At 47.6% G+C, this 13,508-nt stretch overlaps 7 protein-coding genes and 1 non-coding gene across 8 annotated transcripts; 6 read left to right on the top strand and 2 right to left on the bottom strand.

Moving 5' to 3' along the window:
- Window positions 1–385: 385 nt before the first annotated feature.
- On the top strand, window positions 386–1,018 carry EDB82DRAFT_555555 (uncharacterized protein; the record flags this gene model as incomplete). Its single annotated transcript, XM_025734834.2, has 1 exon — window positions 386–1,018. The coding sequence occupies one exon, from the start codon at window positions 386–388 to the stop codon at window positions 773–775; it is 390 nt and encodes a 129-aa protein (XP_025585600.1). The 3' UTR covers window positions 776–1,018.
- Window positions 1,019–1,695: 677 nt separating this feature from the next.
- Window positions 1,696–3,923, top strand: EDB82DRAFT_555551 (general substrate transporter; the record flags this gene model as incomplete). Its single annotated transcript, XM_025734833.2, has 5 exons — window positions 1,696–1,890; window positions 1,955–2,212; window positions 2,271–2,519; window positions 2,574–2,880; window positions 2,935–3,923. 5 exons carry the CDS (start codon window positions 1,696–1,698, stop codon window positions 3,513–3,515), a joined length of 1,590 nt encoding a protein of 529 aa, XP_025585599.1. The 3' UTR covers window positions 3,516–3,923.
- Window positions 3,899–3,994, top strand: EDB82DRAFT_t149. Its single transcript has one exon. It is a non-coding gene; the product is annotated as a tRNA-Phe (tRNA).
- Window positions 3,995–4,542: 548 nt separating this feature from the next.
- Window positions 4,543–5,286, top strand: EDB82DRAFT_545532 (uncharacterized protein; the record flags this gene model as incomplete). Its single annotated transcript, XM_025734831.1, has 1 exon — window positions 4,543–5,286. The coding sequence occupies one exon, from the start codon at window positions 4,543–4,545 to the stop codon at window positions 5,284–5,286; it is 744 nt and encodes a 247-aa protein (XP_025585598.1).
- Window positions 5,287–6,100: 814 nt separating this feature from the next.
- On the top strand, window positions 6,101–7,986 carry EDB82DRAFT_536317 (uncharacterized protein). The gene is made up of 4 exons (XM_025734830.2): window positions 6,101–6,836; window positions 6,887–7,241; window positions 7,295–7,573; window positions 7,630–7,986. The coding sequence occupies exons 1-4, from the start codon at window positions 6,130–6,132 to the stop codon at window positions 7,708–7,710; spliced, it is 1,422 nt and encodes a 473-aa protein (XP_025585597.2). The 5' UTR covers window positions 6,101–6,129; the 3' UTR covers window positions 7,711–7,986.
- Window positions 7,987–8,053: 67 nt separating this feature from the next.
- On the bottom strand, window positions 8,054–9,667 carry EDB82DRAFT_545530 (histidine phosphatase superfamily; the record flags this gene model as incomplete). Its single annotated transcript, XM_025734829.1, has 4 exons — window positions 8,054–9,062; window positions 9,118–9,266; window positions 9,318–9,451; window positions 9,502–9,667. 4 exons carry the CDS (start codon window positions 9,665–9,667, stop codon window positions 8,054–8,056), a joined length of 1,458 nt encoding a protein of 485 aa, XP_025585596.1.
- A 470-nt stretch (window positions 9,668–10,137) lies between these two features.
- EDB82DRAFT_498956 (Endonuclease/exonuclease/phosphatase) lies at window positions 10,138–11,542 on the top strand. Its single transcript, XM_025734828.2, has 3 exons — window positions 10,138–10,846; window positions 10,903–11,181; window positions 11,241–11,542. The coding sequence occupies exons 1-3, from the start codon at window positions 10,371–10,373 to the stop codon at window positions 11,371–11,373; spliced, it is 888 nt and encodes a 295-aa protein (XP_025585595.1). The 5' UTR covers window positions 10,138–10,370; the 3' UTR covers window positions 11,374–11,542.
- Window positions 11,543–13,373, bottom strand: EDB82DRAFT_498953 (beta-lactamase/transpeptidase-like protein). The gene is made up of 3 exons (XM_025734827.2): window positions 13,154–13,373; window positions 12,122–13,101; window positions 11,543–12,066 (listed from the first exon to the last, which is right to left on the bottom strand). Exons 1-3 carry the CDS (start codon window positions 13,361–13,363, stop codon window positions 11,649–11,651), a joined length of 1,608 nt encoding a protein of 535 aa, XP_025585594.2. The 5' UTR covers window positions 13,364–13,373; the 3' UTR covers window positions 11,543–11,648.
- Window positions 13,374–13,508: the final 135 nt, after the last annotated feature.

The raw sequence follows: 13,508 nt of genomic DNA, 5'->3' as shown, positions 1-13,508 counted from the left end.
GCGTAGGGCTTCATGTTGGTTGGTTGGCTTTGGCAGAATCACTGCGTCATCGAGCTGGCTATTCGGCACAAGAATCACGATAAATGGACAGATAAGACAAAAGAATCAATAGATAGACGTTTAGTTGTATGTTAGAGACATGTTTATTAGGTGCAGCTTCATATGCGACACCCTATTGGTGAGCAGCTTGCTTATCCAGGACAATTGAATGCCCGTTCGGTCTATAGAACTGTCCGAGAATCGGTCATTTCAATGGTTACAAGCCGTCCAGCTTTAGAGTCGCCAGATCTAAATACTGAACAGATATAAAGAAAGCCGTAGTCTATCATTCCTAAAAGATCAATTAATTCACACGCCTCTCCAATTACTATCAGTCAACTTCAAAATGGCCACAATCACAGCGCCGACACATTCTGACACCAAATTAGCGAATGCAACCACATCCATCTCCACAAGCTCCTCCAACGACTGCGCTGTCCATGGACTTTCTGAAACCCCTCATCTCGATCGCCTTCTCCAATCTCGTCCCCAATCTGAACTGCAAGGCCTCGCTGACGCGGTCGATAGCTTGAGGCAAGGTGATCGATGCGCCAAATGCGCCATCCAAGCCGCCGTCGCTATCATTACAGGATTCGTGGGGGAAATCTACACAGCGAAAAAGAGTGGTAAACTTTCCAAGGAAGAGAAGAAAGCGCTCAAATCGGAAGTCAAGGGTTTGGCAGCGGGAATGAAGGAGGGGATCAAGAGTCAGAAGAAGGAGTTTAAGAGCCGATAAAAGCCATGTGTTCATTTACCCATTATCGTGTCTACGTAATCATCTTGAACAAGATATGATGGTTTGGTCAAATCAGCAACCACCAGCAGTGACATACTTTCTCGTGCTGATCTGGAGAGAAGCCCGAAGCGGCCCAACCGTGATGTAGACAAAGAATTTTACCTCAATCCACCCCGCACGGTTCTCCAATCTTTTCCGGTTTCCCCCATGGGGTTCGGGTCCTCTATTCTTCAGAGACAAGCTCCAGCGTTATTCAAGGAAACAGCCTGGCATTTGTATCAGAAAAGGCCCAGCCCTTATGAAAGCCCCCTCGCCGAATGTTACGTTGCTTCAGTTTATGGAGAAATACCCCAATGCCCATGGGGAGAGTGGGTTTCTCCAATACCCTTTCCCCAACATCGTCATCACCGACTGGCTCACTCCGCACGGGGACTAGTTGTGAAAAGGCATGGCTCCTCCGTCTATTCGGCCCGTCGTAGATTCTCCATCAACCCGTTGGCGAACAAGACGATCTCATCCCCAAATTTCCAATGAAACACATTGCTTGGTTGATCGAGGCCGTGTCAACCCCGTATCGCTGAACCCGCACTAGCTTGGGCGGGCATAAGTCCGGTTTGGAATAAGCTGGATATGGGAGTTGCCCTTGTGCCGTCTTTGCCGTGTTGCCGATTTGCGCACCTATCACAGCTGAAGAAAGAGTTGGAAAGCGTTGTCTAGTATATTGCACGATCCACGACTCCACGGCTTATACCTTGACACTAGGTAGAGATTTGCCTCGACGTTAGAGAATCTGGGTCAGAATGCGGAGGGGACCATTTATAATAAATAACCTTAACATTCCCCAGGAAATGCTTGGCTTACTTACAATCATCTTGATATCGAAGTGACAAGAGTGAATTGCGACTTCTCTTTCCTGCAAGATGTCTTCTCCGGTTCTCAAGTCAAAGGAAGAGCTTGGCCAGGCCAATGTCGACCATGCTGAGGTCCTGGCCAACCCGGAACTCATGAACGATGCCTTCGACGCTGAACAGCGTGAGCATGAGCAAGGCACCTGGGCAGCCGCAAAGAGTCATCCTTGGGCATGCTTCTGGGCGTTCATCATGTGCTTTACTATCGTGAGTTACTGTTTATGAAACAAGCGCTAATGTCCAGAGTTGCTGATATGTCTCGTTTGTGTAGGTCATGGAATCGTTCGACATGTTCTTGAACGGAAACTTCGTCGCCCTTCCCGCATTCCAGAAACACTACGGCGTTCATGTCGAGGGACATGGCTGGACTATCCCAACAAGATGGCAGAGTGCCCTCTTCCAAGCCGGTCAGTGTGGTGCCTTTGTCGGTGTCTTTGTTGCTGGACCTATCACCAACCGCTTCGGTTACCGATGGACGACGATGTTTGCATTGATGCTCATGAATGCTACTATCTTCATCTCCTTCTTTGTAAGCCTCAGAATTATCCCCAATAACTATCTGGTTACCTGACCAATTCTTACTACAGGCCGATTCGCTAGAACTACTCGTGGTCGGACAAGCCTTGGAAGGTGTACCGTGGGGCTTCTTCATTGCCAACTCCCCGGCGTATGCCAGTGAGATCGTGCCTCTTGCTCTTCGAGGTGCTTGTACCGCTACACTACAGATGAGTTGGTCTATTGGATCCATCATTGTCGCAGGTGCCACATACGCCTACAACAAGCGCGATGACCAGTGGGCCTGGCGTGTGCCCCTGGCTTTGCAATGGTTGTTTCCCGTAAGCACAAACTGATTTCAAGTCTATAGTGAGCATTACTGACATTTGAACCAGACCCCCCTCTTGATCCTCGTCTTCCTCGCCCCTGAGTCACCCTGGTGGCTCATCCGAAAGGGCCGCAAAGACGAGGCTCTGCGATCTATCGAGCGTCTTGGTAGCAAAGACAAAGAGTCCTCTCACCAGAAGCTTGCCATGATAGAGAGAACTATTGAGATTGAGGAGAAGCTGGGTGGAAACCCTTCCCTTCTTGATCTTGTTAAGGGTACCGACTTGCGACGAACAATCATCACCTGTTTGATCTATGCCTCTCAGAACTTCGCTGGCAACTTGATTGCCAATCAAGCGACCTTCTTCTTTGAACGTAAGTCACAACTACTCTCATGGAGAAGATTACTCAAACTAATGCATCCCACAGAGGCTGGAGTATCATCTGAGCGTGCCTTTCAACTTAACTTGATCAACTCATGCCTTCAATTCGTTGCCAACATAATATCGCTGCCTGTTGCAGGATTTTTCGGTCGCCGTACAATCTACCTCTGGGGCACAATCACCAACGTTACCTTCCTCTTCCTCCTTGGTGTTGTCGCCTCCATCCACCAAAACAGCTCCACCAACTATGCCCAAGCTGTCCTCGGCATATTGATCTCCTTCGTGTACGCTGGAAGTCTTGGACCTATCTCTTACACCATTATCGCAGAGACATCCTCGGTTCGCCTCCGTGCTCTGAGTACCGGTGTCGGTCGTGCTGCTTATTACATCGCCGAGATCCCCATGATCTACCTGGCGTCCCAATTGCTGAACCCTACAGGATGGAACCTTGCAGGCAAGTGTGGATATGTCTGGGGTGGTACTGCAGCTGTCTGCTTTGTGTCAGCTTACTTCTTCCTTCCTGAGCTGAAGGATCGATCGTACCGTGAGACGGATATCTTGTTCAAGCGCAAGGTTCCTGCGCGCAAGTTCAAGTCGACTGTTATCGATGTCAGAGACAACGAGTAAGCTCGTCGATACGGTTGAGATTTTACGTTGTTATGCCGCATGTTACTTAGACTCTTTACCCGCTGTAAAATAAGGGTTTGTAGGTTTGTGTACTATACAGTTAGAGCGATAATGTCATAGACGACTGTTCAACTTTTCTGATAATTGTGTTTTTTTATACCTTCAACGTGATTTGTTTGTAGTGACTGATCTCTCGGATAGATATTAGAATGTCAATGCCTAAAAGTGCTATAAACCACCACCGCCATATGAGTGATCCACTTGTTGCTACTTACTTTCTATGCCCGTATTGATAAGTTGGGAGCTCTGGTAAGCAACCAAAGCGTTTCCGCATCAAGAAGGCATAGACTGCTCTCGCGATAAAAGTGATACAATCGCAAGTCGCGGGTTTAGCTCAGTTGGGAGAGCGTCAGACTGAAGCCAAACTTCAATCATCTACTGATATCTGAAGGTCATGTGTTCGATCCACATAAACCGCAATTGTAAGAGTCCAAGTAGGATTCGTATCCTCTTTTTGCTTCTCTAACTAAGCAAATGCGAGCACGCTAAATAGGAGATGAACAAATGGTAGGGCAGAATGGGGGGGGACTGTTGAATTACCTCCTCTCAGCCTCACCAACGCTAGTGATAGGCAGAAGCGCACATGGACGGCGTGACTCAGAGGGGATAGTCGACTGTTCCTTTTTTATATATCTAGAATCAAGACATTTGATGGTTGTAGATCCACTCTGTATAATAAAGCAATGATCGTAGGTTGTCCTAGGTATTTCGGAACTTTATGGATCGTGTGTTGGTGGCTGCAAACTGAGTTGAACCTTATACGTACAATCGTCCGAGAGACAGATCAAAGAATAGGCAGTGGTCGCACACACAAACTGATAAAGTCTTACCGATACAATACGTATACTGTGACTCATCCCGTAGCTAATCAGCTGTCCGTTTCGTATCTCCCCCCTCCTTCAACCTGAAATCTGAAAACAGTGATCTTCACAATAATCCTTCCCACATCACCATTCACTATTCCAAGATGTCTGATCCATCACCCTGCGCAGTCCTGACACTGCCAGTCGAAATTCCCCACATCACATCCACAAGCGAAGTGTTAGACCTTGATTACTTCGGCCCAGTTGATGATTCAATTAGCATCGAGGGCTCTAAATTCGTTGCTCGTCTTACTGATGGGGTAGAGAACGAAGTTGCACGCATCATCAAGGAATTTATAGTCACCACGCAAAACGACTGTGTAGGTAACGCAAAAGAGAAGAGAGCATGCTGGTTTACGATCCGCTCCACGAAGCCCACTGACGAATTCAATATCCCAAGATGGCACCAGGACGGCCCGATGTACCCGTACGACAAGGGACGTGAAGAGGTTGTACGAAGCAAGTATGCGCTAACTTTACTCGGGCCTCCTACACTCATGCTTGTGCCAGATGAGGACGCATTCGCTACTGAACGGCAAGGGATAGCGCAGCACTTTTGGTGGCAGGAGAAGGATACCCATCGGCCCTCCGCAGAAGAGTGGGATGAAGCAGATTTGAAGTTGCGAAAGTGGCTCGAAAACGAATTCAAAGAGACTCCCAGAGTTCAGATTGAACATGGCCAAATCGTTCGATTCAGCTGGGGAAGAGACAACAGTCCACTCCATTCAGAGCCAGATATTATTTGCGACAGGATCTTTATAAGTGTTCTCTATGGCAGTGAATCAGAATTGCGAAGGATGTGTGATTGGAGAGAGGGCAAGTACGGGAAGTTTGAGGCCGATATCTAAAGACTGTCGTGGACACTGAGCATCTTGACGCCATCGTCACATCGGGTTGCGTTGAACTGTACATGCGATATCACCCTGAAGTTGGATCAAGCTACACTCTACCGTTTATTGGGACAGATGATTGCAACCAGATTGATGTGATGGACTGGGGTTTACCAAAGACATGTTATGAGGCGGTACTTTAATGAATCTCGGGGGGTTCTCATGGAGAGCATGGTTACGTTTAGATCGGAATATGCCTTCTGTCACTTATCGCTCTGTTCGTTTGTTTCCAGAAAATATCGCAACTATCTTCGCTCAAAGTCTATAGCATCTTGTTTGCTATCTGGGAACGATATTTAGACGAGTCGATGTCGTTGAAACATTGAATGGTCACCCTAAAGTTATTATTCCAAGCTCCAAATGGCAACGGAGGGATTTTGTAACTCCGCAAGCGGTGTAGAATATCAGCGTTACTGTTCAACTTTATTCTCATTGCTAATTATTTGAGGCGCCAGTGTTCGATCCTTCGAACGACCCCTCAAATCCTGTCATGCATACAGACCAATCCCATGGACAGTTGCGAGCGAATGCCTCTTTGTGGGCTGGGGCTGTGGTACGCATAACGACGCTAACCAGCGATGAGCCCTGCAATCTGCAACAATCTAACTACTTTTTGCCAAGATGAATGGGATCTTCCCCCACCTTCATTACTGCCTTGGTCACTCATCACTGTAATTATGCCGAATACCCGTGTCGTAAGGCTGCTGGCTTGCCCAAATAAGTATGTGAAACCACACTGATAAGAAGCTTATTTCCCACCCTAAAAACTTGGCTCTTTCATCAAAACAATACAATATTATCATGTCTAATAACGGAAGCGGTCGCGGATTCCTTTTCTCACGAGGAGGTCGTGGTGGTGGACGAGGTGGCGGCCTGCTGGGGTCAGCTGTCCGTGGTGTAGCTGGCGGTATTGGGCTTGTCTCAGAAAGCGTTAGTTCTTACAAGGAGAAGAGAAACGCGGAGAAGAATGCGCAGCCAGCAGAACAGGCACAGCAGCCACAAGGAAGCAATGCTCCCATCAGTCAACAGCAGCAGAATTATCCCCAATCGTCCAACCAAAAAGGTGACACGACAGAGAGACAGTGGGAACTCGATGACACCCAAACCGAGCTTCTGTCAAACCCACACGGGGAGTCTTCATCATCGCAGCCTGCACAAAACGACACCGATCTTGCTACTATTTTCATCAGAGAGCATGGCTTGACAAACCCACCAACTGGACAGCGACTTGAAATGCCCGTCATTCTTGCCCAAAGAAGACCCAAGAATCGTTCCCGTGGATTCGTCCGTGGATATGCCCCCATCCTTGAGGACGTAGGCATTGATCAAGAAACATGGCTTGATTTCCTCGACAAGTTTGACGCGGCCGCAATGGCTTCTCCATGGATCCAAGTACTCAATTTTGCAGAAATTGGTGGACTTTTCGTACCATTTGCACCAAGCATTGCCATCAGCGCAGCCGTTTACTTGACCATCGAGATCACCAAAGACATGCACAGTCGACAGAAGTATGGTTGTGAATCACTTATCTTCTTGCTGGATGCTGACAGTGAGAAAGTACAAATAAGTTTTTAGGAAAACTGAACGAGGAATATTTCTATCCCAGAGGCCTCTGCTGCCTCATTATGACCTGGAGAGAGGATACCGGAAGGGCCCACGAGATGGTTGATCTCAACAAAACCATTGCCTCTTCGATGAACTCGGAAGACTCTGGAATTACAGACAAGCTCAAGAGATCTAGCGGAAAGACCTACGGAGACTTTTCGCTGCCCGAGGCTGCACCCCTCATCTTTCCCACATTGGATGTTCTTGATGATGCTGATACTGAAGAGTCCAAGGGTTTCAAAAAGAGCATGGCCGAGAAGAAGAATTTTGTCGCAGAGTATTACGATAAGAGAGCGCAGGCCGAGTTTGTGAGTATTTTGGCCATTGAAATGAGGAAGAATTGTATTGATATGAAATTTAGGCGCACAAAAACACGGACAATGTTCTGGCCAACCAGGGAGAACGACCAGAGTTCACCTCTCGATACGCCGACCCCTCGCACCCTGCCAATAGCGGCTCTATACTCTCACTTCTTACTGGAGGCAATGTGAACCCTAACAGGTCACGGTCAAGCCGGGGTGGATTGTCTTCGAGAGGTAGAGGTGGAAGAGGAGGGATTAGTGGAAGACTCACTGGGAAGTCTGGGCCTATATTCCCATACTCGCCTGGCGATGCAATGAAGAAGCTACTTTTGAGCAAGGTAAGTAAATTCCCGAATTCAACAACTCATGTGCAATTGGCTAATGCTTTGAGAAGGATGTCTTGTATATGATGGTTGTCAACTTGCCCACGGAGCAAGAACTGAATGAAGCCAAGGCTGCTTTGGGCCGAGAATGATGCCGCTTCTCGCAAGTCATCTGGCATTCCCCATTTCCTCTGATCCGTCAATGTCGGACGTTGTGATGGGTTGCGCCATATGAGACCATGAGATCGGGCTCAACGAGATCAGCCAGGTCAATGCTGGCCTGATCAGCTGTCTATAGATGGACCCTGCAGCTGGGTACTCAACGAACTTGTTGGCTTGATCTTGGCATCCCGATTGGCACTTGTCTGAGGATCTATTGATTTTGTGAGGTGAGATGTGAATCGAAGTAATAATGCATTAAACTATGTTTAAAATATCTTTAAGCTATATCAAATTCATCCCAATGGTTCGTAGATCCCGCCAGTCAAGATGCGTCTATGGCTTAACAGGCTTCAAGTGAGGTTGAGCCAAGTTCGTAAAGAAGCTTGCTCCAAGAACCTTGGAAGGCGTAGCAGGATCCGTCGCGTTACAAAGATTCGCAAAGTTACCATTCTTCTTAAGCCGGTCCTTGGTGATCTTAGCATACTTGGCCAGAGAGCACGATCTTCCTGGTCCATCTTTGCATGATGGCACTGGGTAGACCCTGTCATTGATAAGAATTCGCATGTACTTCTGACCGGGACGTCCTTTCTTGGCGATGCAGGTGAGACGCTCAAAGGCAATGGTACCTCGCATGGGAGAGATGTCCGAGTTGCGCCAGAGACGATCCTCAGCAATACGGTCGACCGGTAATTTCTTTTGGTTGTCGTATACACCAGTGGCAACAGCGAGCTCGTTCAATTGGCCGTCGTTCAAAAAGCTCATAAGGATCTTGGGAAGTTTAAATTCCTTACCCTCAAAGTTGGTACCGGTAGCATCGGGTCCAGCAACGAAACGCTGCACCAACGCATCGAGGAAGGGTACCATCATCTTAGAGGCAACCTTAGTTGCTGGTCCAACACCGTAGTAGTATCTTAGGTCTTGCTGATATTCGTATTGCTCCAGCTCCTTCTGGTTGAAGGTACTGCAAAAGGGTGAAAGACGACCTGTAATTTGAGACTCGAACCCGCAAATGTACGGGAAGTCATTCCATTGCCCATCTTCTAGATCTAGATCGCCTTCAATATACTGGGATAATCGCTTCTTGAAGGCGGGCAGCCACTTGGATCGCCAAGCATCGGTCTGCTTGCTGCTGTCGTCCACGAATGTCGGGCACATGTCCGAGGGAGCAAGAGTATCGCCAAGATGAGCAGGCACATCTCTACCAGTAACGGACACGACCGTGCCTAGCGAGGAGTTTGTTCCCAAGAAACCGTGAAGGAAGAGTTGAGCGGTTTGAATAACTCGAGTATAATTGTTGGCCCAGACGACAAATTCTTCACCTTCGCGGTATAAATCGGGATATCTTTGTTGAGTTGAGTTAGATGGCAAATCGTAATACGAAACTGCGAGTCACGTACCTAGTACGAATGGTATATCCCATGTCAAAAAGCTCCTTGTATCCAGTCTTGCTGAGCTGGGCGATCTGGATTTCAGGATTGGTCAAAGGGCTTTTCCAATTGTGGAGGAACTCCAGAGGTCCAGTCGCAGTATAGTCGGAGCTTTGGAACTGTCATTATTGTTAGCCAATTGTTAAAACTGGATACTGGGCATCATTTACCTTGCGCTGCATCTCAAGCCACCCATTGTGAGCACCTGTATCAGGATATCTGGATCCATGACGTGATACGTAGGCAGCTTGGTCGACCTGACAGCCTTCTGGCACATCAGAGGAAATACCGGTAATATCGGCACCTGATCGATCTTGTTAATAACCAAAACGTTCAGCTATGATAGTCCCTTACCTATATGCCACGGTCCATTACCGCCAAGATGTGATAGAGGGTTCTTTGCGGCCGCTGTGTCCGGAAGGAGGACGGGCTGCACTGGGTCAATTGAGCTGCCAGATTTGGCATGGCTTGCGTGGCAGCAAGTGCCGAGTACAGCTACAGCGACGATGGGGGCCTTCATGGTAAGAGATATTGGGTTAAGCTGGAGACTGCCATCCAAATACTTGTTGTGAGGCCTGATCATATAAATACAGTTTATACCCTAGCATGACCGGAAATTGCTTTGCCTCTTCAGTAAATGCCCAGCTCTTTAGACCTCGTTCATGCTATCATTATTCAACTTGGTTGAGTCTTTAAATGCCGTACCCCGGACTCACTGTGTTATTGACCAGGGTTTCACCAGCACGTGCAGATTCCAGGATGAGTTATTCGGTAGTATTGGGCTTGGTCACGGTGAGTAAACGATTCAATGCATTGGTGGAAAACCATGAACCTTGACATGATCGGGCGAATTGCCTGATTAGGAAACTTGTATAGATATCCAGCTTCATCCAGTTAAAAAACATGACGGATCTGCGTGTCCTATATACAGCTCTTTCAAATCATTATAGTTTAAATCTTGTCGTACTCTTTAGTTTAAAAACAGAAGCTGGTTATCGGATGGTGTGGCCATTTTTGTAGAATAGTGTGTTATTCCCTCATTAATCCGGCCCTCGACCCCTGATGGGCAGTCGTCATGCAGATCGCGATGTTACGTTATGCACCAACCTCAGAAGCTTTGACATAGATACTGTACGACGATGTAGCGTCAACAACGTCACGTTCTATATGAAGAGCGAGGTTCGCACCTCAACTCTTTGTCTTCAACCGCAAAGCAAGTCATCATGTCCATCCGCTCAGTCTCCAGCCAGATCCTTGTCTCGACTTTGGCCTTGAGTGGCCTTTGTCTTGGCCAAAAGACCGGAAAGTTTAACTTCCTCACCTATAACGTGGCAGGTCTTCCAGAGATCATTAACGGCAACGATGTTCCTGGTGACAAGGGCACAAACTCCAATCTGATCGGAACTGCTTTTGCCACCCAAGGATTCGACATTGTGCATATGCAGGAAGACTTCAACTACCACGCCTACATCTACGCGACTGATAACCACCCTCACCGAACCCCCACTTCTGGCGGTGTACCATTTGGCGATGGTCTCAACACTGTGGCCAATTACCCATGGTCCACCTTCAGCCGCAAGAAGTGGAATAAATGTAATTTGAACTCGGGAGACTGCCTGACTCCTAAGGGCTTTAGCTTCATGCGCATGACTATCGGTCAAGTCGAGGTTGATCTCTACAACCTTCATGCCGATGCTGGGTAGGCACTGACTCTGACAATTAGTCCTAACTTTGCTAATATAATCAATGGTGTAGATCTGACAAGGGTGATGTTGATGCTCGCTCGGCTGGCATCGACCAGGTCCTTGCCTACATCAAGTCCAACTCCAATGGTCGAGCAGTTATCATTGGTGGTGACACTAACGATAGATGGACCAACTCTGGACGAAGCATCAACAAGTTGACAGACGCTGGCTTCAGCGATGCCTGGGTGCAGCTGATTCAAGGAGGCCAGTATCCCACTGCTGGGGCATCCGCAAACCCATGCAAGGTTCCAGCTGCAGACAACAAGTGCGAGATTGTTGACAAGGTTTTGTAAGTTACACCCACTGCCGAAGATAAATGCAACCGAGAGGTCCTAATGCAGTTTGTAGCTATCGATCTGGCAGCACTGTTAAACTTAGTGCCACTTCTTTCAACTACGTGCCCCAACTCTTTGTTCAGCCTGACGGAAACATCCTTTCTGACCACAACCCCGTTCTGGTCGATTTCACTTACAGCTCTTAATTGGTGTCAGTCTATAGGACTTTCACATCATGATGGTCGGCAGTATGCAGATGATGTCTTACGCAGCAAGGGCTTTCATGTTTCACTTCTTGATTCGGAATTAAAAAAGGCGAATCTATTGGTATATAATTTCTCACACATACATGACATCGGTCGGAGATACTTAAGAAATTACAGACTGTCAATATTGCTTCCCATTACTGTAGCCAAATTGTATTTACAAGAACAAAGAGAAAGGTCCACAATATTGCAATCTTAAGCTATTAACTGATATCCTATGTTTCCCTCTTCATTATAACCTCGCGGTTATAATCCCCATTCGGGAATATGACAACTAGCTCGCTAGGCGAATTATCAATACCAAACCTGAACTCGGCACCTAGGAACGTGTCCGGTAATCTGGAAGGATCGTCAAGAAGAGAGATCAACATCACCCAGAAATTTCCCGACGCGTGACGAAGCGTAAAGCGACTCTTCCATAGCAAATCCGTACGTTCGGCAAACAGTTCCTTCTGCAAATGGTTGTTCTTGGCTCGGAAGAACTCGTAGGTTCCATAACCCGCAGCGTGATATTTTCCCACGAGGATGTCGATGTCAACATGGGGTGGGACGGGTTTGGCTGGCATGTTGGGGAAAAGATTCGTGGCTGCGTTTGCGATAGCCTCTTCTCTTTTGCGGCGCGCCATTCGTAAGCTTCACAAATGTCAGGTAATCGTTAATTGCCGTGACGAAATCGCGTTTAACTTACTCTTTCTCAATGTCAAATCGCTCATTTGCTGGAACCCCAAGTTTGTCATAAATCAGTCGCCTCATAATGACCTCCCTCACATGATTGGGATAGTTCGCAAGGAGAACAACTCCGTAATCCAGCTCTGGAAGCCAATAAATCAGTGCACCATGAGACACGACAGATCCAGAATGCCAATAAACCACATGACCGTGAATAGATGTGCGCCACCAGGACAGTCCATACAAGGACACATCCATACCACGAGCAGGTTCTGGGTTATCAACGACTCGTGGCTTGCGTATGTCACTGTGTACTGCTTCCGATAAAGGGCCCTCTTTGCGTAGAAGACATTTGATCCACTTGGTATAGTCAGTGACGTTGGAAATGATAGCTCCTGCTCCGCTGACGATCTTTGTGGGTAAGAATGGGATGGGCGCATATTTCGCTTCTGAAGTATCCCAGTAGTAACCTGTTGATAGGTCTTCTGGTGCGTCTTTAGCCTGCTGCAAGTCAAGGTATGTAGACGTCATCCCAAGAGGGCCCCAGATAGTTTCTTTGAGCACATCGCCAAGCCACCTCCCAGTGACCTTCTCAATTATATACGACAGTGTTGCATAGCCTTCATTGTTATAGTCAAACTCTGTTCGAGGTTGCCATTGAAGGGGCACATGCCGAAGGTTGCGGGCGATGTCTTGAATCTCCCATGGCCGCCCATCTTCATGCAATCGGATACCCACATCGTTATTTCGTAATCCTGATCGATGACATGCTAGATCCTCAAGAGTGATATTATTTGTTGCCCAATTATCTTGCGTGACAAAGTCGTCTCGAATAATCGACGAGACTCGAGTCTGCCAGCCGCTGGAAAGGGCAGGGTACTTCTTAGTCTCGATCAAATGAGCCAGGGTTGCCGTCACAAATGCTTTGGTTGTAGATCCGCCATACCAAAGAGTTTCGGGTGTAGATGGGATATCTGGCAAAGTCGCAAACCCATATCCCTTGTCCAACGTTAGCAAGAACACAAAAAGTCCAAGTGGCACGTTGATTGACTTTTGAACAGACGTCGTCTCCATCCACGACCGCGATTGAGATACCTGCAAGCTTCCAGTCGTCAAGGGCTTTGTTGACAAATTCCGAGAAACCAGGCGTAAAAGGATCGTTGATATCAGCCGCACCCATTTTTACGACATCGCAATCTTGAAGTTGATAAAGAGGGCTGCTGGGTAGAAGGCGGGCGCCTGGAGGCTGTCTTGATGGCATGATGTTGGTTTAGCCTAATGTTGTTGCTTACGTGGTAGATGGCTGCGCGTTAACAATAATCCTGTTTGTAAACAGGGTGGGGAAGAGTCGCGTCTGCGTGACTCCGATAAGAACAGATGCTGGTTTGGGAAATAACACTTTCAGT

This window comes from Fusarium venenatum, assembly GCF_020744135.1.
Source record: "Fusarium venenatum strain MPI-CAGE-CH-0201 chromosome Unknown EDB82scaffold_2, whole genome shotgun sequence".
Classification (NCBI taxonomy): Eukaryota; Fungi; Ascomycota; class Sordariomycetes; order Hypocreales; family Nectriaceae; genus Fusarium; species Fusarium venenatum.
Note: the sequence above shows the minus strand (reverse complement) of the source record. Positions and strands in the feature narration are given on the sequence as shown.

Excerpts from the sequence above, each read along its gene's own strand:
- EDB82DRAFT_498953 (XM_025734827.2), bottom strand. The coding sequence starts at position 13,363 with ATGCCATCAAGACAGCCTCCAGGCGCCCGCCTTCTACCCAGCAGCCCT. Across the intron at positions 13,102-13,153 it reads GAGACGACGTCTGTTCAAAA|GGATATGGGTTTGCGACTTT; the intron begins GTCAATCAACGT and ends ACGTTGGACAAG. Across the intron at positions 12,067-12,121 it reads CGATTTGACATTGAGAAAGA|CTTACGAATGGCGCGCCGCA; the intron begins GTAAGTTAAACG and ends ACATTTGTGAAG.
- EDB82DRAFT_536317 (XM_025734830.2), top strand. The coding sequence starts at position 6,130 with ATGTCTAATAACGGAAGCGGTCGCGGATTCCTTTTCTCACGAGGAGGT. Across the intron at positions 6,837-6,886 it reads GACATGCACAGTCGACAGAA|TACAAATAAGTTTTTAGGAA; the intron begins GTATGGTTGTGA and ends ACAGTGAGAAAG. Across the intron at positions 7,242-7,294 it reads AGAGAGCGCAGGCCGAGTTT|GCGCACAAAAACACGGACAA; the intron begins GTGAGTATTTTG and ends TATGAAATTTAG.
- EDB82DRAFT_498956 (XM_025734828.2), top strand. The coding sequence starts at position 10,371 with ATGTCCATCCGCTCAGTCTCCAGCCAGATCCTTGTCTCGACTTTGGCC. Across the intron at positions 10,847-10,902 it reads AACCTTCATGCCGATGCTGG|ATCTGACAAGGGTGATGTTG; the intron begins GTAGGCACTGAC and ends TCAATGGTGTAG. Across the intron at positions 11,182-11,240 it reads GAGATTGTTGACAAGGTTTT|CTATCGATCTGGCAGCACTG; the intron begins GTAAGTTACACC and ends TGCAGTTTGTAG.